The 24,376-nt window shown below is 41.9% G+C and overlaps 1 protein-coding gene across 2 annotated transcripts; it reads left to right on the forward strand.

The window, feature by feature from the left end:
* Positions 1–21,910, forward strand: LOC121873315 (myosin heavy chain kinase A-like). Of its 2 annotated transcripts, XM_042376822.1 has the most exons (6): positions 1–448; positions 7,958–8,062; positions 9,904–10,137; positions 13,753–13,885; positions 20,271–20,425; positions 21,196–21,910. In XM_042376822.1, exons 1-6 carry the CDS (start codon positions 329–331, stop codon positions 21,412–21,414), a joined length of 966 nt encoding a protein of 321 aa, XP_042232756.1. In that variant the 5' UTR covers positions 1–328; the 3' UTR covers positions 21,415–21,910. The 2 variants fall into 2 exon arrangements, with proteins under 2 accessions (XP_042232756.1, XP_042232757.1); XM_042376823.1 differs by lacking the exon at positions 7,958–8,062 and having other exon boundaries at positions 4–448.
* The last annotated feature ends 2,466 nt before the right edge of the window (positions 21,911–24,376 follow it).

Below are 24,376 nucleotides of genomic sequence, written 5' to 3' on the forward strand. Positions count from 1 at the left end.
GCCCGAGTTGGTACCCTCCGGCCCAGTGCTGCCATTAGTGTCTCCACTGCCACCACGTTGGGGCAACTGACTTAATGGTATCGTTAAATATACTTATAAGAAACTGTATTATTAATACCATATACAAACGCCTCGATAAAGGCGAGGAAAGTAAATTTAAGGAGATCGTAAATTAACAGAAATTAAATTATAAATAAAACCTTAACTCACCTCTTCAAGGTTCCGTTTTCTTTCGTGCCGGGTAAATAAAGCAGTTGTTGCTGCCGAGTTAGTTAGTTCTCAAGTCTCTAGTTGTTAGTTCTGTGACTGAAAGGGAGTAAGAGTGACCATGACCAAACTAGAGGTGGTTGTAACCGCGACTGATGACCAGAAACACGAGGATGACGTCGAGTCTGTGCGTGTCCATGGTGAGCAGGTGTTCACGTGTGGCGGCGACAACAAAGTCAAGGTGAGTTCATATACCTGTAGGTCATCAGACGTTTCATTTTGCATAGGTTATAGAAAGCTAAAATGTTCACACCATAACGACCTACTGTACCTTCATCTACATGACAGGTATCTCGGCTAGGTGGGTGGTTTTGTGGGCGACTGTCATAAAGGTATAACAGCTACCTTCTGTGGGAACCAGTCAACAAACATCAGGTGTCTGCTAGTCACAATATGGATGCGCTACACTACAAGTTGTTTTACTTTCGTCAGCTGTATTGACATTGAATAACTCGATAAATACATTTAAGAAAATGATAAGCTAGAAAACGAGAGACAGATCAACAGCCGGGGTGAAGGAAGACGTTACCTGAGGTTGTCTGGCTAGATCATATATAACTTCCTGTGCAGCAATATTTGTCTCCTAGTGCGTCTGATCTGCAAAAATTTGATGTACGAGTATGTGTGTGTGTGTGTGTGTGTGTGTGTGTGTGTGTGTGTGTGTGTGTGTGTGTGTCATCTTAGGGATATATAGGGAGAGGGTACAGACAAGGACAATCCTCTCCCCAGATATATAGCCAAACGCACATATTTTACCTAAATAAAAAAAAATAATGTTATTTTTTAATAAGTAAAATTATAGATGTAAACATACTTAACAACTGACTTGGTACTCATATGTATAATCAAGGACTATTATTAAGTGAAAGTGTAAAGTGCGAGTCCCAAAGACATATTAAGGCAGTGTGGTTCAGCACATCATATTATAAGCCTTCGGTATACAAAGAAGCCACGTGGCCGCCACTGCACGCGACCGTTTTCACTTCCCCGACCATAAAGTTAGGTACCCAATCACAGTTGAGTGAATTTGGGGTGCCCCTTGCACACACCCACGACCCTGAGAACGGGGGGCGGGTGCTACACTCACTTAAATGAAGGTAACCACCAAGAAACAATATATAAAAGATACAGTCACCTCGTAGCAGAACGGCTACCTGAGTTACCAGAAACTTGAATCACATAAAGAGACAGCTGAGGTATGAATATATTCCAAGAAAATATAAATATAGCGGTAAAATCCTTTAAGACCAGCCTGGTGTTCTACGGCAGTAATGGAAGATCCGTTTGATGTTCCCGCAGGGAGTTACTGTATAAACTTACCAAACGTCAGACAACACAAGCTTTAGCAGATGGTGACCAGGATCAGTGAGTCAACAGATGGTGGTCAGGATCAACACGGGTCAGCAGATGGTGGTCAGGATCAGCAAGGGTCAGCAGATGGTCAGGATCAGTGAGTCAACAGATGGTGGTCAGGATCAGTGAGGGTCAGCAGATTATTGTCAGGATCAGTGAGGGTCAGCAGATGGTGGTCAGGATCAGTGAGGGTCAGCAGATGGTGGTCAGAAACAATGAGGGTCAGCAGATGGTGGTCAGAAACAATGAGGGTCAGCAGATGGTGGTCAGGAAAGTAAGGGTCAGCGGATGGTGGTCAGGATCAGTGAGTCAACAGATGTTGGTCAGGATCATTGAGGGTCAGCACTTGGTCAGAACAGAGGGTCAGCAGATGGTGGTCAGGATCAGTGAGGATCACCAGATGGTTGTCAGGATCAGAGTCAACAGAAGATGGTCAGGATCAGCGATGGTCAGCAGATGGTGGTCAAGAACAGTGAGTCAGCAGATGGCGGTCAGGAACAGGGAGTCAACAGATGATGGTCAGGATCAGTGAAGGTCACCAGATGGTGGTCAGGAAAGTGAGGGTCAGCAGATAGTGGTCAAACAGTGGGTCAACAGATGGTGGTCAGGATCAGCAAAGGTCAGCAGATGATGGTCAGGATCAGTGATGGTAGCAGATGGTGGTCAAGAACAGTGAGTCAGCAGATGGCGGTCAGGAACAATGAGGGTCAGCAGATAGTGGTAAGGGTGAGTCACCAGATGGTGGAGAACAGTGAAGGTCAGCAGATGGTGGTCAGGAACAGTGAGGGTCAGCAGATAGTGGTAAGGATTAGTGAGTCACCAGATGGTGGAGAGGAACAGTGATGGTCAGCAGATGGTGGTCAGGAACAGTGAGGGTCAGCAGATAGTGGTAAGGATTAGTGAGTCACCAGATGGTGGAGAGGAACAGTGATGGTCAGCAGATGGTGGTCAGGAACAGTGAGGGTCAGCAGATAGTGGTAAGGATTAGTGAGTCACCAGATGGTGGAGAGGAACAGTGATGGTCAGCAGATTTTGGTCAGGATCAGCGATGGTCAGCAGATGGTGGTCAAGAACAGTGAGTCAGCAGATGGTGGTGAGGATCAGTGAGTCAGCAGATAGTGGTAAGGATTAGTGAGTCACCAGATGGTGGAGAGGAACAGTGATGGTCAGCAGATGGTCAGGAACAGTGAGGGTCAGCAGATGGTGGTCAGGAACAGGGAGGGTCAGCTGATCAGCTGATGGTGGTCAGTGTAATGGGGGATTTAGATTGAAATCTTTCTTAACACCGCTTTTAATACAACTATTTATTAATCAACTGAATGACATGGACACATTAATAGATCATTATATCGAAGTTACTAGAACATTTTATTTATGTTACTAGACACTCACTCTCGGACACACACATAAAATGAATACACTTCCCACTGTAACTCACCCTATGGATAACTCTGACAATGACTCACGTGTGACCTGTGGGAGGCCCAGCGGATGCTGCTGGACTATGTCTCCTATGGGAGACTCTGCTAGCTGGAGATGCGGTGCTGGGGAGGGAAGTCTCCCTCCTGACCTCGACTAGTGACGAGTGTGACTCTGTCTTCTGTCTTCAGTGGAATGAGCTGCAGGGCCTTTATATTGGAGAAGAGCCGACAGATGACCTCTCCTAATTAACACTAGATTGGGTATGTCTAGACCGGTGTACTGGCTGGAGGGGTTGCTTCTTGAGTCACACGGTCAGTCACAGGGTTAAGCTAATCGCGTGGCAGTGAGAACTCTGGGTCAATGTGACTGACCTCTCTTAGGTCAGCTCTGGACAGCTGTGTTTGTCCAGGTGTGTGGTCATGTCGCTAGTCGGTAATGCTTCCTAATTATTACCACCAGGGTGTGTCTTGGCTAGGTGTGGTTACTTTAACACGGTCATGTCGCCGGGTTAACTCAGGTACCTAGTGGCTGTGCCCTCTCCTGGATCAGGTCTTAATCTCACTGTAGGGTGTGTCAACTTTCGTGGGTTACCACCTGGGCGTCTACTTACTGTTATATGTGCTGTTCTTCTGTGGGATGTAAGTTATGGTCTGATCATTATAACTCCCGCCAAGGTGGATGACCAGAAAACTTAAACATGACATGGGAATAAAGAAAGGAATTTATAAGAAATTAAAGGGAGGGGAGGAGCAGCTCAGAAATAGGTATAATGAACTATCTAGGAGTGTTAAGAAAAATGTAAGGAAAGCAAAGAGAGACTACGAAATCAAAATAGCAAGTGAATCCAAGGCGAATCCCAAGGGATTTTTCCAGGTATATAGAACAAAAGTCAAGGACAAAGTTGGGCCTTTAAAGTCAGGGAGGGGAGAAGTGATAAATGGCAGTGAAAAAATAAGCAAAGCATTGAACAACTACTTCTTATCAGTTTTCACAGAAGAAATTCGCGAAGAAATTCCAGAGGTGGAACTGATATTTAGGGGAAAGGATTTAGAGAAATTAAAGAACATCACTATCAGAAAAGAGGATATTCTTAAGAGGACAAATAAACTAAAGAAGACAAAATCCCCAGGGCAGGACGAAATTTTCCCTCAAGTCTTGAAAGAGTGTAGGGAACAGATTAGCAGATCCCTCGTAAATTTATTTACAAAATCATTAGACACCGGAGTTGTGCCAGACTTGTGGAAACAGGCAAATGTAGTACCCATATTTAAAAAGGGAGACAGAGCATCAGCGTCAAATTATCGGTCGATCGGTTTGACGTCAGTAGTGGGGAAATTTCTTGAATCAATTACAGCAGATAGCATCCGATCGCATCTAGAGAAAAGCAAATTAATCTACGACTCTCAACATGGGATTACAAAGGGAAAATCTTGTCTAACAAATCTGCTGACGTTTTTTAGGAAAGTCTTCGAGGAAGTAGATAATGACGAAAATTACGATGTTATTTACTTAGACTTTAGCAAAGCATTTGACAGAGTACTGCATCAGAGGCTTCTGAGAAAAATTAAGGCTCATGGTATCGAGGGGAAAGTTTTAAATTGGATAAAATCATGGCTCACCGATAGAACGCAGAGGGTCAGCGTAGATGGTGTTAAATCTGAGTGGGGCCGTGTAACCAGTGGGGTTTCCCAGGGGTCAGTACTAGGCCCATTCTTGTTCATAATCTACATAAACGATCTAGATACTAGGATCAGCAGTGACATAAGCAAGTTTGCGGATGACACCAAAATAGGGCGGCAGATTAATTCAGGGCAGGAAGCAAATGCATTACAGGAGGATCTAAATAAACTGCAGGGGTGGTCTGAAAAATGGCAAATGAAATTCAACACCAGCAAGTGCAGTGTACTTAATATTGGAAGAACAAATACTGATAATTAATGTATACAGCCTTAACAACATCAACCTAGAGAAGTCGACTTGTGAAAGAGACCTAGGGGTACTTGTAAGCCCGGACCTTCGGCCTAGAAAACAGTGCATTAATGTTAGAAATAAGGCAAACAGAGTATTGCGTTTTATATCTAGACGTGTAAGTAACAAGAGTGCAGAGGTCTTATTGCAACTATATCTTGCGCTAGTCAGGCCGCACCTCGATTATGCGGTTCAGTTCTGGTGCCCTTATTATAGAATGGATATCAATTCACTAGAGTCGGTGCAGCGAAGAATGACAAAAATGATTCCGGGACTTAGAAACCTTCCATATCAGGATAAGTTAAAGAAACTTAATTTGCATTCCCTAGAAAGACGAAGAGTGCGGGGAGATATGATAGAAGTATTTAAGTGGGTGAAAGGAATCAATAAAGGGGATATAGATAAAGTTCTTATGATATCCGAGCAGGATAGGACTCGGAGCAACGGATTTAAGTTGGATAAGTTTAGGTTTAGGAGGGAGATAGGAAGAAACTGGTTCACAAATAGGGTGGTGGACGAGTGGAACAAGCTTAGCAACTTTGTAGTAAGTGCTGGAACTCTGGAAAGTTTCAAAAGGAGGCTAGATAGATTCATAGATGATAGAGAGTAATAGTAACTCTCGACAGGAGCTGCCATGCACAGGCCAACCGGCCTATTGCAGACTCCTTATTTTCTTATGTTCTTATGTTATACCAGAGAACTGATGACACATATAGACAGTAACATCATGTGCAGTATCAATAATAGCCCTTGAGGCGATAATGCAATCTCACATTTATAAATAATAACCTCATAGATACTGGTATGTAGGTTTTTCAACTGGCTTGGTTTGATCTGACAAAACTTACTATATCAGGATCTGTGAGTCAGCAGATTGTGGTCAGGATGTGTCAGCAGATGGTGGTCAGGAACAGTGAGGGTCAGCAGATGGTGGTCAGAACCATGAGGTTCAGCAGATGGTGGTCAGGATCTGAGTCAGCATATTGTGGTCAGGAACAGTGAGGGTCAGCAGATGATAGTCAGGAACAGTGGGGTCAGCTGATAGTGGTCAGGACCATGAGGGTCACCAGATGGTGGTCATAGTGGTCAGGAACTGAGTGTCAGCAGATGGTGGTCAGGAACAGTGATGGTCAGCAGATGGCGGTCAGGATGAGTGAGTCAGCAGTTGGTGGTCAGGATCAGTGAGTCAGCAGATGGTGGTCAGGAATAGTGAGGGTCACCAGATGGTGGTCAGGATCAGTGAGGGTCACAAGATGGTGGTCAGGATCAGTGAGTCAGCAGATGGTGATCAGCATCGGTGAAGGCCATAGGTGGTGGTCAGCATCGGTGAAGGCCATAGGTGGTGGTCAGCATCGGTGAAGGCCATAGGTGGTGGTCAGCATCGGTGAAGGCCATAGGTGGTGGTCAGCATCGGTGAAGGCCATAGGTGGTGGTCAGCATCGGTGAAGGCCATAGGTGGTGGTCAGCATCGGTGAAGGCCATAGGTGGCGGTCAGCATCGATGAAGGTCATAGGTGGTGGTGGTCAGCATCGGTGACGGCCATACTTGGTGGTCAGGATCAATGAGGTTAAACACTGGCACAGTCCACACTGTGTTGACCTTCCCATTTGACTGTGTTGGTTCACCTTCTCTACTCTTCTTACCCTTCACACCCTCCTCCATTCCTTTCCCTTCCCTTCACACCCTCCTCCATTCCTTTCCCTTCCCTTCACACCCGTCTTCCTTTACCAGTATAATGTTGAGTAGCGATGTTACAAAGTGCGCTTATTGACATGTTGTATAAGGTCAGTTGTGTATCTGGGAGGAAGTAGCAGCTGTGAGTTTCTGCTGCGTCCAGGAGTGGAGTATGAGATTGGTAGTGGAGTGTGAGGTATAGGTGGTGGAAAGTGAGGTGGGTGTTGTGTAAAATGGGTGTTGGAATAGCAATAGCGGATGAGGTGAGGGGCGAGTAGGAGTACACACGTTATAGATGACCTTGAATTGTGATCTTTGACAAGTGTTAAGCCCCGTCCACACGATCGAGCAGTGCCCGAGCGGGCTTTGCCCGTTTACCGGGAAAAGCCTGTGTGTTGTTGTACACACGGGGGTGGTTGGCGGCAGTCATAGTCGGGCGCCGGTAGCTAGTAGGTGGTCGGCAGTGGCGGGTGCGGTACGATCACCGTGGTGTGTCGCAGGAATAATCGCCGGACAGTTAAAGCGAAGAGCATAGCGTTGTGCACTATAATAATTGCTGCTATGTGCAAAAAGAAGAACCAAATGCAAAAAAGGGAATGGTGCAAAGAGTGGTTAGGTCGTGAACTGAATTTTAATTTTAGAGAAGTACCCTGTGTCCCTCTTGCAATGTTTATTTTACCAACAATCACAACAATGGACTCAACTTAGACAAACTCTGATCGGTTCTCACAGAGTGATGTCGTTTAGTTAGGGCGACATCACCAGTCAGGTCAGGTGGTGATGGCGACACTCGTGTGACGTTGGCTCAAGTAAATAACGTCACGTTGTGAGAACTATCGACTTGTTGCATCTACCTTATGACATCACGAAAATTGTGACCAAGTCCCAGGTTGCTGATCTGACTTTATGACTCATTTACACACAATTGCAGGGTCTCAATTGTTTCTCTTACCCTTGACAACACAACATACATATACTGTTTCTCACTCTTGATCTTTTTTTTCATTTTGTATTTCTTTATGGTTCTTTATTATTATTATTATTATTATTATTATTATTATTATTATTATTATTATTATTATTCATTATTTATTATTTATTATTTATTATTTATTATTATTATTATTACATTTTAGCCCCTCAGGCCCAGGTGTGGGTCAGTGACCTGTGCCCGGGTGGGCTAATCCCCGTAAAAAAAAAATCCGTTGTTATGTTGTCTGGGAGAAAGATTCTTGCCGTTGAGATCCCGCCTTGTCACCATTCCTGTTTGCAGTTCATCAAACTTAACCAGCTGATGCCCAGACCTGAGAAGGAAATTGAGTCATTGCTGGTGACCGCCAGCCGCGTCCTAACTTGCTCACAAGATGGCAAAGTCAAGGTACGTGAGGCCAGGCGAGAACACCGCAGGGTCAGCTGCTCACTAACCACGTTGACTTGGACTTATGACCTTTAAGTTTAATCTACAATATTCAATATCAAATTAAAATTTCCCTCAAGAAGTGTGTAGCCCCACTCGCCAAGTTTAATTAAAATCGGTCCACTCGTGTGCCGAGATTTTGTCAGTGTTCAGTGATCGGGACCCTTGATATGACCAACAAATTTGATTGAATACTTTGCTCACAATAATCCTTCATGCAAATTTTACCAGATTTTTTCAATATGTTTGTGCTGCACCAACGAGTAAATTTTTATTTTAATTCCGACTTGTGACCTTGACTTAAGAACTGCTCCCTCCAAACCCATTGTTTTCTTCATTTCCTTAAACATATTTACCGAGTTTCATTAAAATCCCCCATCCAGCTTTTTTTTAAACACACACACACACACAAAAACACACACACACATACCCCTCTTGTTCTGCATATATACAAATCAATTTTTACTGTTATATTTTCCAGGCTAGATTAACAATAACTAAAGTTCTTGTAAGGTTCATCCTAAATATAAGTCTGATAATAAAGGCGTGTTCTGATTATACCGCTACACACCAGTCTTCCTACTTGTGATATTGGCAGGTCGTACACATATATGATCTTTCAGTAGTACCAGTAATATAAATCTGGAACATAATTAAACTTTTCAAAAGACTTAATACTAATCTTGATAATAGGAACATTCAACTTCCCTCAATATGTAACAGTTGTGTTGTGTGGGCCAACATAGCGTCTGAGACTGAATATTACATTAGAAATTGACCCAGAATGTTAAAATAAATCACTTAACAATTCTCTATCAGAACTGAGGCTCCAACTTGCTGGAATCACTTCAGGAACCAGAACACCACCCAAGGTTCCTCGGGATTCTTATTTATGACCACTTTAAGTAAAATAAGCACAAAAAAGTGTTAAACATGAAATAAACAAGGCGACGTCTTTTACCTCTCTTGCTATTTTTTAGGCGTACAATAACTTAACCACACTCAGTGTACTGTCGCATACTCTGGGGAGTCTCGGGGTATCACAGACACAACTACCGTATACTTGTTGATGAATAGAAAAAGTTTAAGAACAATAAATGGCGTGGAAAGGTGTATCACAAGGTCCCAAACTAACAGTGTGGAGAGGAATATTGTCATTTATTAAAGGGAAAACTATTCTAAACCTGTAAGTCTCTATAAATACACCTAATGTCTCAATATTAAACTGTTAGTCTTCGGTGTTCCCAGATTTGCTTACATTAAGAATGGACTAAATGTCCTAATATCACTGACAGATTCTCAAATGTAGTATGCCATCCATGAATGTGTACTTAATATGTTCCAGGTACAAGACACATACGTACAGCAGTTTCACCACAGCATACGAGACGTTTAGAGAACTTGTGTCTTGTATTTGCCATATGAAAACAATATTGTGCCAGATTGTTGTATGTTATTTAAATAAGGAATTTTCAATGTTTTTCAGGTGAAATTTCAGGAGACTTTAAGAGCCTCAGTAATATAAAATGCTCATGACATTGTTCAATAATAATTTATGAGTTTTCTGACGAAACAGAGTTTTAGTTTGAGTCCGACTCAGCATGCTGACCTGTCCATGACCATGACAGTGTCTCCTAGTCCCAGGTCAGATGTTAACCATTTTCATTCTGTTCATCTATCCTCTGATTTATACTGTTCGTCTTCTTATTCCCTTTTCTTCTTGGTCTTTCATCCTGTTCTTACAGTCCTCTTTCTTCCTTCCGTGACCACCAGTGACCGTACTCTCCCTATACCTCCCTCAGGTGTGGGACCACCACGACCTAAAACTGCTGCATGAGTTTAAGGCGCACGACTACTCCATCAACGACCTACTGGTACTGGGCAGCACCCTCTTCACGTGTTCCGTCGACGCCACGGTCAAGAGTTGGGACCTCAACACTTTCGAACTCAAGAATACACTCACCAACCACGAGGAGTCCGTCAGAAAGCTCGCCACCAACGGTACACACGTCTTCGCAGGCGATGATAAGGGCGAGGTGAGTGGTGGCCAGGGAAGGGACAGTGAGAGGAGAAAAACTATAGGGAGAGTAAACGTCGAGGGAAAGGGTGTTGGAGGAGCAAAAGAGGTGGAAGAGAAGGGAATGGGGCCAAGAGTGAGAGGGAGGAGGAGAGGGAAGGGGAGGAGGAGGGGAGGGGGCGAAGGGGGAGGGAAAGGAGTGGAGGAGGAAGGGAAGGGGAAGAAGAGGAGGGGAAAGAGAGGAGGGGAAAGGGTGGATCTAATAAAAAGAGGAATTAGAAGGGAATGAGAAACACTACATCAAGTGTCTTGGATGATGAGAAACACTACATCAGGTGTCTTGGGTGATGAGAAACATTACATCAGGTGTCTTGGATAATGAGAAACACTACATCAGGTGTCTTGGGTGATGAGAAACACTACATCAGGTGTCTTGGGTGATGAGAAACACTACATCAGGTGTCTTGGGTGATGAGAAACACTGCATCAGGTGTCTTGGATGATGAGAAACACTACATCAGGTGTCTTGGGTGATGAGAAACACTACATCAGGTGTCTTGGGTGATGAGAAACATTACATCAGGTGTCTTGGGTGATGAGAAACATTACATCAGGTGTCTTGGGTGATGAGAAACACTACATCAGGTGTCTTGGATGATGAGAAACACTACATCAGGTGTCTTGGATGATGAGAAACACTACATCAGGTGTCTTGGGTGATGAGAAACACTAGATAGGTAGATATTTTATTGACCACAAAAATACATGAATATAAGGAAAGGTCTGGCCATGAAAATGTATGCAGTGCCATCCATTCTATACTTGCCTTGTATGTTTAAGAACGTAATACTGTAGCTTTCCCCGCATCATGTGTATATACTACGATTTCCTAGTTGTGTATTTTAGTGTCTTTTTTTATAACTTGTTGTTTTATTGATCCAGAGTCTTTGTGGATCATAATGTCTCGGTGTTATTTGTATTCGTATGTAGTTAGTTAACTGTATTTTAATTTAATGGTTGACTGTTCAACATTTTAATCATGGGCCATAATGTATATTGTTTAATGAACAATTTTTCTAGTGTTGTGATGTTGAAATGTTGGCGCAAGTGCAATGATATGGGAAACTCTTCAAAGACATGCTTTTCGTCTGAATCTCACCACATGTACAGTTGGGGTCAAAAGTCTTGAACACTTGACAGCATTTGGCAAGTAAGTACCCGAAGATCTTAGGTATTAAAGAGAGTTTTATCCCATTTTGTGGTTCAGGCATTATATGTGATGACAAGTAGTGTTATTAGTATATCCCAATCATATATGTTTAACTCAGAAGTAGATGCCAGATATTGCTAAGTGTTCAAGACTTTTGACCCCGACTGTACATCAGGTGTCCTGGGTGATGAGAAACACTACATCAGGTGTCCTAGGTGATGAGAAACACTACATCAGGTGTCCTAGGTGATGAGAAACACTACATCAGGTGTCCTGGGTGATGAGAAACACTACATCAGGTGTCCAGGGTGATGAGAAATACTACATCAGGTGTCCTAGGTGATGAGAAACACTACATCAGGTGTCCAGGGTGATGAGAAATACTACATCAGGTGCCTTGAGTGATGAGAAATACGTTAGGTGTCCTGGGTGATGAGAAACACTGCATCAGGTGTCCAGGGTGATGAGAAATACTACATCAGGTGCCCTGGGTGATGAGAAACACTACATCAAGTGTCCAGGGTGATGAGAAATACTACACCAGGTGTCCTGGGTGATGAGAAATACTACACCAGGTGTCCTGGGTGATGAAACACACTACACCAGGTGTCCAGGGTGATGAGAAACACACCAGGTGTATGAGAGTGTCCTGAGAAATACTACATCAGGTGTGAGAAACACTACATCAGGTGTCCTGGGTGATGAGAAATACTACACCAGGTGTCCTGGGTGATGAGAAACACTACACCAGGTGTCCTGGGTGATGAGAAACACTACACACTACATCAGGTGTCCTGGGTGATGAGAAATACTACACCAGGTGTCCTGGGTGATGAGAAACACTACACCAGGTGTCCTGGGTGATGAGAAATACTACATCAGGTGTCCTGGGTGATGAGACACACTACATCAGGTGTACTGTGTGATGAGAAATACTACATCAGGTGTCCTGGGTGATGAGAAATACTACATCAGGTGTCCTGGGTGATGAGAAATACTACATCAGGTGTCCTGGGTGATGAGAAATACTACATCAGGTGTCCTGGGTGATGAGAAACACTACACCAATTGGGCATATTTGAACAAGAACGAATGACGTTACACATAATTCCTTACACTGAGGAAGAACTCTCTTAAATTAATATTATTTTATATGCAGTACTGTAGAACGTAACATGGTGAACGATGCCTCACAGACCCATGGAGGTGAACGATACCTCACAGACCCAGGGAGGTGAACGATGCCTCACAGACCCAGGTGGTGAACGATGCCTCAGACAGAGAACTCACAGGTGATGCCTCACAGACCCAGGAGAACGATGCCTCACAGACCCAGGGGAGGATGACAGACCCAGGGAGGTGAACGATCCCTCACAGACCCAGGGAGGTGAACGACGCCTCACAGACCCAGGGAGGTGAACGATCCCTCACAGACACAGGGAGGTGAACGATGCCTCACAGACCCAGGGAGGTGAACGACGCCTCACAGACCCAGGGAGGTGAACGATCCCTCACAGACACAGGGAGGTGAACGATGCCTCACAGACCCAGGGAGGTGAACGACGCCTCACAGACCCAGGGAAGACAACATTGTGTTTAACGGTATAAATTAACATGCTAATTGGAACAACAACAATAATTTCACTGTAATGATTAATGAGGACAATATTTATGTGTGAACACAACATTCAGTGTCACTAATTTAATAAGAGCCATAATGAGCCAAAAATAAAAATAAATGCAATTTGGGTGAACTTTGACCTCTGTAAAATGGAGAGAAGGCATAAACTACATAATTTTTTAAATCCCGGTGTAAGGGTTGTGTTACTCGTTGATTCGCAGCGGGAGAACGGACGAGTCACCAAAGTATGTATTTTGTGACCTTTAACCCGTGTATTCCTAAATATACCAGACATTCACGAGTCATATTTTCTAAGAGCATATATGGGAGGCTTCTAGCAAGGTAAGTTTGTATCAACCGTTATTTTAATTGGTTTAAATATGACCGAACAGCAATTAAAGACTTACGTTCCTCAGACCGACAAAATCCTTAAAAAGTTAGAATCCAGCAAACTTCGAGGACACAAGAAGGTAGTATGACCGGCACTGCAGGACTGCTTCCACATAGCAAACTGTAGAGTATCCTTTCACAGCTGGGTCGACTGGGGTGCCCCGGGGGTGGACAAGCGATACCTTAGATCGGTAGGTGATAGCTGTGGTCACTTGACTCCGGCACTCCTCTCTTCAAAGAGGGAGACGATGAATATTATGTTATCATAATTCAATAAATGGTCTTGGTTTTATCGAAACATTTCCAGCGTTGTTGTCAATATATTCGTGGGTTATTTCTTTGCATTTTTTGTTTTTACTATACGTTCTACTGAACCTAAACATCATTGTTGACTCATTGTACCCTACACTCAGGTGTACGTGTTCGATGAGTCAGGGGCGGTGCAGGCGTCGTACGGTGTGGTAGAGGAGGTGTGGAGTCTACACGCTCAGGACGACCTTATATACTCCGTAAGGGACCGCGGCGTCACTATTACCCAGACCAAAGGTGAGTGATCATAGGTGACGGACCCGGGAGCCACCACCCCTCCCTCTCCCATCCTAGACCTTTAGACGCAACAGGTTCCTACAGTCAGTTTCCCGCTGTAAGAACACCGTCAGAAGTGTACCTCTCCCCCCCTCCCCCCCCCATGATGGAAGTGTTCCCACGACTAAGGACCTGCACGTATATATATATATATATATATATATATATATATATATATATATATATATATATATATATATATATATATATATATATATATATATATATATATATATATAAGGCTACACTCATTTTCAGTGGCAAAATTTTCTATGTTGAAGTTAATATTATCTTGTAGAGCTGCGCTTCTACTGTATAACTAGTCAACAACCATTTAGATCAAGATATATTAATGTTTCTGGTTCTTCATTCTATTACCCATTACAGTCATTGTTATTAAGAATATCAGTAAACACGTGAGGGTCGGGAGTTTAGTATTCTACAGTATAGTGCAAGTTGGTTGGTTATTATCAAATGTTTAGGTGTCGTTTACAGTCTTGGGCACCACACACACACACACCCCTGTGCTGTACACCTGTTGAGCACCTCACCTCATATACTGTACTGTACGCCTCACCTTCCACCTGTCTTCTTGTCCTATACATCGTCAGTGTTTTCACATTCTAATATATAATTCCTGCACTATCCTGTATTGTCTATTTCCTCACAGGATCCTTACATTCCAACTCTCGTTAAAAATCACTCTTGTTTAATATATGTGTACACACGGTAAAAAAAAGTATCTATCCAAACTTTGTGTGAAACAATATGACACCACGGACGAAGAATTTTGACAACCCCACCGAGAAAATACGAGTCATATTGTACATGTGTGTTTGTGTGTGTGCAAAGGTTAATGCACAAAAACATGTACACAGACAAAGAGGGAATAACAGGTAAACAACACCTACACACATAGTGTGCGACATTGCGACATACTGGTACATGCTGTACCAGTACCAGTGTTGATGGCAAAGTTCCCCCGAAGCTTCATGGGTTTAAGTTTTGAACGCGACGAATTCAGAGTCCTGGTGGGTAGATCGTGGGTTAGGTAGTGCAGGGGGCGTGTGTGTATGGGGGATGCGGGGGTATCTGCTTTTTCTCATGACGGTACAATTTACAGTACACTCCTGGCGCTAGATAATAACTCGCTGTCATCCACACCAGATGCATTTGAAGGCCGGGGAGGTGAGATGACCTGGATGAATGTTGGCGAAATTAGCTACAGGTCAGTCATTTACTCTTCCTGCCAGTAACAGAGTGGAGGGAGTACAGTTCGGGAATGGAGTAAGTCTTCGAGTAGGTGGAGGAGTGTGGAGTAGTGCTAACTGTGGCCAAGGACCAAGGGGCGGTGAAGACACAGGGAGGTGAGGTGGGGTGGGAGTCTCCACACCATCCACAGTGATGGGCTAAATGCCCAGTACCAAGCAAACGTGTGCATTTAGAAAAAGCATTTCGTTTTTAGCAGTGGTGGGCACAGCTAAACAAAAAGTTAGCTTCACTAACCGCTAATCCGCTAACTAAAAAGTTAACTTCGCTAACACTAAACCGCTAAACAGCTAAAAAATTAGCGGAAGCTAACGCTAACCGCTAACTTTTATTATATGAATTTAGCTTCTTCTTTTTTTTTTGGGGGGGGGGCTCTAAAACCCTTAAAACAGACCTAGAGAGCTGAAATTTTCATATGTTGTCTTGTAGCTTAGACATAGAGCTTTCCAAAAGGTATAGCATGCCAAGATCAGATGATGATCAAGGTGTACACAAATAATTAAATGAACAAATGAAATTAGACATTAGTTTACATTCAAGTTTCAACATACACTTTATAATCTTTATTTACTGTACGAAAAGACAGAAAGTATTAAACGAATCCAAAAACTATAGTACTGTATAGCATAGGTAGCAAATAGCATCATGCCCAGATCAGATGATGATCAACTTATCAAGGTGTACACTGTACACAATTTCACAAATAATTAATTTTCATTCTCATACAACCTATCGGCCTTATTCATTATTCATGTAAATATGCAATACCAACCACATACACATTATACCAGTGCATTTTTATATAACTTATTGTTGGTCTTAGTCATGTAAATAAACAGAAAACTCTAAACTTTAATGAAAAGTAAGTTTTTAGAAAAATTAGTTTGGCGCACACCTTGGATGACATCCTGGTTATGAACTTATGCAGCATAACCAAATATATTGATACAAAAAAATCCTAATTAAATTAACAAATAAATGAGAAATGAAATTATACATTAGTTTACAATTACATTCTATGATTCTTTCAACATACACTGACAGTCTTGTCACGTTTACACGCACTAACACGCAGTCAGCCAAGTGTGCCTGACTGGCTGTTGGAGACACGTGTGGCGGCGTCACACGCTTACAACAGATAGGAACAAACGTGTATAAATTTTGTTAGGGGACTTAAAGTTAGTGGAACTAAATTTAGCGGAAGCTAGCTGGACCGCTAATGGTTTCAAAAGTTACCGAAAACGCTAATCCGCTAACGAGAAAGTTAGCTTCGCTAATTAGCGGATCAGAGGAACCGTGCCCACCACTGGTTTTTAGCTAATGGTTCTCGTAAAGAGTCGGGATCTCACTTTTCCGGACATAATCGCTCGTGGATGGGGCAGCCTTGAAGGTCGAATAGTTGGTGACCAAGTGTTCTGGAAGATTCTCCTTTGGAAAGAGATACAGTACAATGGAATACTTCCGCTTTTACCAAGGATATTTAACAAGATTATGGATATTTGTAACAAAAGATGAAGACAGTACAGAGCAACATAAACCTATGTGGTATGGAAGTGTCGGACTGCCGGTCGGAACAAATGTCGGGAGTGTAGACACTGGATGTCAAGCGTGGGGTCTTTTACATAAACACGGCACAGGTGGTAAATTGGGGTCTTCTCAACAACTTCACAGGAGAGCAAGTATCCTCCTAACCGGCACAGGTACTTGATAATGGACCCGGGAGGAACAGCACAGAGGCTAGGGCTGACAGTCTCCTAGCTAGCATGCTGATATACAAGGCTAGGAGTGCAGCAGTTCACCATCGTGACCATGAATAAAAAGCTGCAGCAATACAGTCCATTTAGAATAGTGTCTAAATATTTTAGTAGTAACGGTCAACATGCTATTATATTTGCACAATTCATACACACTAAGTTATACATACATAGTAACAAACATTACACAAGGCACACCTTAAAACACCATAGGAACCATAAACCAAAAACTATAATATATAATATGGAATACTCACAGGTGGCAAATGACCAACTGGGTCAGAGGAAGGGAGTCAAGTGACCAAGCGGGGTGCGGGGTGTAATCGTATGGCTGGTCACTGACCAGCCATACGATTACACCCCGCACTATGACTCGGTTCGAACTACCCATGAGCAACACCTGCTTCAGATGCAGAGAACAAACCCAACACTGAACAACACACTTCCAACAGTAGTGACATGCAGATATACGGAGGATAAAGGGTTCAGGGAACGAGCTATAAAGCATAATGTATCCAGATGCCTCTTGTCCAGGACGACGTAACACACTTCAAAAAGTATCTTTACGAATTTGTGTTTGACAATATGACACAACGACAACAGGATTTTCACAACCCTATCGAGACAATAGAAGTCACAGTGTTCATTTTGAAATTCATTTGACCAATCCGTAAAGATACTTTTTGAAGTGTGTGTACTGTACATGCTGGGAAGCTGAGCTGTGCATATACTTTCTTAGCGATCAGAGGTACAAAACGACTGGAGGTTGAGCAACTGAAGTATACGGTTCCTGCATGCCAAAGTAGACGTCGCTATCATGCCTGCTACCTAGCACCAAAGATGTAGTTCTCGTTTAGGGAGAAGAATTTTTCAGATTTCAGCTGCAGGGAGTCATTCACTAGTCTGGTGAGAAGAGAGTCTGCTTCAGGAATTTTTTTTGTCAGCTAGCGATGTAAACAGTGTATCCTAGCAACGGAAGTAGTAGGTAGTAGGCAGCTATCAAACAGGGAGGTACTACCGCCTGGGAAGATATTGGAAGCATAATGCGTTATCTAATGGTAGACCCTGCTGCCATATGGCATCACGAAAATTGTGACCAAGTCCCAGGTTGCTGATCTGACTTTCTGCTTCATTTACACACAATTGCAGGGTCTCAATTGTTTCTCTTACCATTGACAACACAACATACATATATCGTTTCTCACTTTTGATCTTTTTTTCATTTTTATATTTATAGTTCTTTATTATTAATATTATTATTATTACAGTTACTGTATTATTATCATTATTTTATTATTATTTTTTATCATAAATATTATTTATTATGAATTATTATGACTATTATTTATTATTATTATTATTATTATTATTATTATTATTATTATTATTATTATTATTATAATTATTATCATTATTACATTTTCGCCCCCCAGGCCCCGGTGTGGGTCAGTGACCTGTGTCCGGGTGGGCTAATCCCCATAAAAAAAAAAGTAGGAGTGGCGTGCCGAGTGGTCCAAGGCAGACCTTGATTGGCAAAGTGACAAGCTTGAGGGAAGAATCTAGTGATGGTAGACCAAGTGTTCGGGAAGCGGACACAAGCAAGGCTCCAACGTACAGATAGCCTCACATCACAGTCACTGAGTGTGTCGCCCCACAAGGGTCTGGACCACGGGTAACTAGTGAGTGTGGCAGTCAGCGGTGGTTAGTGAGTTCAGCGAGGTGAGCGAGACCACTCGTGAACGTCAACACTCGAAGGCCATCATGTTAGATAAGATGTCGAAGTGGAACCATTTTGACCCTAGATTACTCTGTACATAAGGAGCATGAGTGTCCGAGTTAGAAGGACATATGTGACTAACTGGCCGGGCTCAATCACAAGGAACATTGAATGACTCACACGTAATTTATCACTAATGTTAGATATTACAGTGTTCTTTACAAAGGTATAGTCAGTGAACACTTCTGCATCACTAGGCCCAGCCACAGCACCCACACGAGCCACATGAACGTCATAATAACCTATACAAGAGCTGAGCATATCGTGCAGTACCAGGCAACGTCGGTGCTGCCCTGTCACTGTGTAGGGTAAATAACACTACGCGGATATAGGTGGAATATTCGTTAAAATATATCTACACTGTGGAGGGGACAGGCTATAATATACCACTGTGGTTCACTTTTGTCAATATAAACCTGTTACAGACCATCGAAAATACACTCCGAGATACGAAGCTCCCAGTACTGGCCCGGGATGAGTAAGGTTGGGAGAGATTCAGTAGAATATGCACATAATAAACAATCTATAGGCCTAGAAATGAATACAAGTTTGAGTCACGACCTTTTAATTACTTACACGTTTTGTTGACCATTTGCGTTATAATTAAGGAGGTATTGTGTGACCTTATTGTGCTACACCATTAACGCTCATATTTATTTACATTTAGCCAAACACATCGGGGGTAAAACAGAGTAAACAATAACGGTTGTCATACACAGAGTGAACAACATCCACTATGAGAGTCTGTATTTTTACCCGACCTTAAGTATCAATAATAGCTCCTAATATTTTGCTCTTAATATTCTTTCTAATTACAACTTAATTGAAAATATATATTCTTAGTTCCTGACCCAGAAAAGTTAAACTAACTTTTTCTTACCTTAAACCAAGAGTCATCTCAGTAAGCAATACCTGTAGTACACTCACCTGTGAAAGAAAATGTTCACCAACTTCGTATTGATTCTCGTTGAAGAATATAAGTTCACCAATCACTTTACTGTCTTGTTAACAGTACAATACTTAGTTATCGTTCCCAAGCAACTTAGTGTTTAGTGGAAAATGATTGATATTTACTGCATTGTTATGAACTTACTGTAGAAAATATTTTGCCAGGAAATAATGTACTCTTGTTTATGTATGAGGTCATTAAACATCTGAAACAAAGGTAGTTAGTTGGGCTTTAACCATTCACTAACTTATAACTCCTATCGTTTCACTACTGTTAAGTTAAGAACTTTAGCTTGTGTATATTATTGTAACTCAACACAACCAACTTAATTATCATGTTATTACGTCATTTACCTCGAAGGTCGTTACTTTCAGTATTTTCAGCTTCGGTTCATCTATTTTCTGTAATAAAATTAGTCTTGATTAGTTATAAATAAGGATTTTTCCTGTACAAAACTGAGTAGAAGAAAAAATCTTACTGAACTAATTACCATGTATTGTAAACCGTAAATACTTCCTTTGTAACAATACTGTAGGTCAGGTAAACCTCCATTTTTATCAAATTAAGGCAGTTAAACCTTCCACGTGACTCTTCCAGGACAAAAGAACAAGTTCACGGTGATAAAGTCCCTGGAGGGCCGCGCCCCCATCTGTGTGGCGGGCAACAACCTCACCTTCCCTGACACCTCCGGCCTCACCATCCGTGTCCATGACAACACCGCAGGCTCGTACAAACTCAAAGGGGAACTCAAGGTGGGTTGATCTTCGAGAGAGAGAGAGAGAGAGAGAGAGAGAGAGAGAGAGAGAGAGAGAGAGAGAGCATACATAATACTTCCTCGGTATTTGGGGACCTTAATGGCTTTAAAACAATCCCAGAGTCCTTCTTTTGTCATGAAACTTTACTAATTGAATTTACATACACCTGTGTGACAAAATTTTAAACGGAGAAAAAATACAAAGCAAATACATTTTTCTCTCTGTAAAAACTATACAGAATTACTTTCACTTAAATGTGTGATGTTGGCGTGTGTTTGTTGGACTGAATATATATTGACACAAACGCAGTGTATTCACAGACAGTAATATTTTTCCTTTTGTTTCGTCCAGTTTTTTTTTTCTTTGCAGTGAAAACGACCAACGTGTTTGTTTACCAGTGTGTGTAAATATGTAGAGTGAGGAATGTAGGAAATATAATGTTTGATTTATTTATTTACCTATTTTTGTACTTCTCCTCCACTGTGTCTGTCCTCCTCCTCCTCCTCGTCTATTCTTCCCACATACTTCCCCCCTTTACCTTGTCCTCTCTCCCTTTCCTTTATCTCTGTCTCCCGTACTTTTCCCTCCACCCTTTCCTCCCTCTTTTCCTGTTCACTTTTTCTCCATCCTCTTCCCTTCTCTCTGCTCCTACCCTTAACCCTCCTCTTCTCTCACTCTCCACAAACCTGTATCTCCCCTCTTCTCTCTCCCACCTCCTTATTCTCCCTCATCCCCTATTCTTTTCCCCTCCTCTCTCTTTACTGCAGGGCCACGAGATGATCATCACAGCCCTGGGAGGAGTTGGAGAGGATCGGCTTCTATCGGCTGGGTGGGACAATGAAGCTCGGTTGTGGGACCTGACCAGCCTGAAGCTCCTCGCGTCGTGTGGGCTGCCCGGCTATACTAACGGCATCGCGGCCTCACAAGACGGGTATATCTTCGCCGCCGGTGCTGGGGGATTTGTCTGTAAGATGAAGATTTCGTAAGATAGAAGACAAAATGATATCAGGGTCGAGTGGTGAAGACGAATACGCTGAAGCTATGTCGTTCCGTCCCTGAGTTATTCCTCCAGGTGATCGCTGACGCTGGTGAAGCCTTCTGTTGCTACCATTAACAACAGAGGCTTTCAACGGAAGATATCATGAACAGGATATATCGACAACTGAAGATATCTGCCAAAAATGTTCATCCAATAAAAATCATCAACTGAATATAATCATGAATGGTTCAGTGATAATGAAGGCGAATAAGTCTTAGTGACTGTTGTAACCTAAGAAAGAATAGCAAACATTAAAAAACCTCAATAGTTAGGTCAACTTGCAAATAAAGCTCTTGTGCTATTTTTATTCTTCTTACGGGAGGTTTTGTCTTTTTAGCTCGAGTTGCAAAAAATACATAATCACATCTTTTCTCGTAAATGAAAGATACTTACTTGTATTTGTTTATCTATGTGTGTGAAGAATAAACATTGATGTATATATACTAAAATATTTTATTTTTACACCAATTTCATTTATTGCTCATTGTCCACAATGGTTTGAATTGGTTCAAAATTTGTGTGATGCTGAGTCACAGAATTACAGAAAACTGCATCATACGTAAATTTTCAAAGAATTTACAAATGTGATGATGAGTTTTATGAAATTATTAACCAAAGGGAATATTGCCTCTCCCGATCAAAGCATTCCCTTGCCGCTCTCTGATTGGCTTAGTGGGTGTACCAGCCAACCAATGAGATAAACGCACCCTGAATCTAAGTAATGTATGACGTCTATAACACAATATTTTCATAAAGATAAAGACTATTTTAACATGTTGATAGTGACGTGTACTCAGATACAGTGTACAGAGAAAGAGGTTTTTGGTCAGCACATAATATACTATATGTATGCAGACAGAACTATACATAATTCATTACGCCCTTGATATACTGTACATATACATGATCATCATCAACAATGACAAAAGTTAATACTCCCAAAGACAGATATATAAACACATCATACGGAGCACCAGTGTCTTACTAACTGTTGTCGCTGATATACTACCGTCTGTGTCGCCCCATAATTTTTGTTTCGGAATTCTCATTAAGAGACATAACTATTAAATGTTAATTGCTTATGACACAAAAAAAAATAATAGTTCCCAATTAATGTCGAGGACGGAAGGACATTTTGATGACTTGCTACAAGGTCAGAGGTCAGGGGTCAGTTGTTCGATGTTGAATGGAGGATTATTTTCCTGAGTTGACCTCAAACCCTACCATGTGCCAGATGAGAGTCGACCATCCAGTACACTTGTAATATTTATACACATTTGTCAAAATCATGTAAGCACATTTGTTATCTTCACTTGTCTCAAGTGCCCACGCCTATCATACTCACAGTACTCTCACTTGACAAAGGTATACACACCTTTCCTACATAACACTTGTCATACTAAAACATACACCTACACTTATACCTGGTACATTGGCTGGCGGGGTTTGTGAGACTTGACAGAAATATATTTGTTGACATAGTAGGATGTTGAGGTGAATGGGCAGAAGCAGCTCTTTACGGTGGTGAGATACCGGTGTTAAGGAAGGCTCTGTCCTCCATCTAAGAGTGTTGATACTTCCTGTATTGCTGCAGATTATATTCTCATTATCAGATATAATGTCATTTTCTACTATATGATTAGGGTCATATTTATAGACTTTTTTCCTCAAGCTATGAATATTTATATTCCCTATTAATTTATATTAACACATAACAAATAAACCGTTATTGTCTCTTATCTGCTTTATTATGTAGTCAATAGTGTACTCATAAGAGACAGTGCAATTTGTCGTCGCCAAAGTTATCTTTTACAGAGAGAGACAAGTGGTGTGGGAGTGCTGAGTAAGTGGGTCGAGGCAAGCCAACTAACTAGGGCAGGGGTGCAGCCATGATCAGAAGTCATCATGATAAATATATTTGGAGAACTAGGCTAACGCCTCTACATCATGTTAAAACATACGAGTAATTACAGCGACCAACCCTCACATGTCACTGGACAGTCCTCCTCTCCTCTCACTGGCACAAGTAATCGTCTCCGATAGTTCCCATATTATAAAATATAATGTACTGTGCATTAAAGATTAGATAAAATAGTTAAGGCACCAATATCTGGTGCACTCTCCTGCACTGTTGCTCAGCCTGGGTCAGGGTTCACATAGTCATACGCTGAATCTATCTTGTAACTGGGGATGTTATAATGCATGAAATTTAACTTAACCTAACCCAACTGTTTGATTAAGTTAAAAAACAAAATTAACTTTAAAAAACACCATGAAAGTTGTTCGTTCACTTCACACCACTTAAGAGATAAATCAAAATTTACAAGTAACGTCAGAATGTAAGGGTGAATTAAATCAATATCCACCTGTGTTGAGAAATGTAAGAACAATAAAAAATTTCAGCTTTAAAACTCAAATGTCATTACTCATTTATATTAATTAGCTAAGGTAAATTAAAATCCATGTCAAGACTGAATTAAATTTAAAGTAGAAGATTGTTTTCTTATAATGAGCCATCCAACCATTGCCACCCACTTTCACTTATAAGTTTTAAAATATATTAAAGTTCATTTGCCAAAAGTGAATTTTAGGAGTTAAGTTAGGTTAGGTTAGGTTAGGTATCGCGCTGTCCCCTGGTTCTGTACTAGTGCATTTGCCTCCACTACTTTCCCCTTGTATAAAACCTATGCACGTCCGTCCTGTTTATCATCGACTCCTCCCTCCACTGCCTCAAGCACCACAGGAGTTCTTTGTGTTGTTCCCTCTGCATTACCGTGCGATCTGGGTTCATGAATATTCCCTGAAATGCTTCATTCCTAATGGGATTGGGATAGAGGTTGGGGAGTCAGGATAGAGGCTAAGGGAAGGGATAGAGGTTGGGTGTTGGGATAAAGGTTGAGGGGATGGAA

Source organism: Homarus americanus, unplaced genomic scaffold, assembly GCF_018991925.1.
Source record: "Homarus americanus isolate GMGI-L3 unplaced genomic scaffold, GMGI_Hamer_2.0 scaffold32929, whole genome shotgun sequence".
Classification (NCBI taxonomy): Eukaryota; Metazoa; Arthropoda; class Malacostraca; order Decapoda; family Nephropidae; genus Homarus; species Homarus americanus.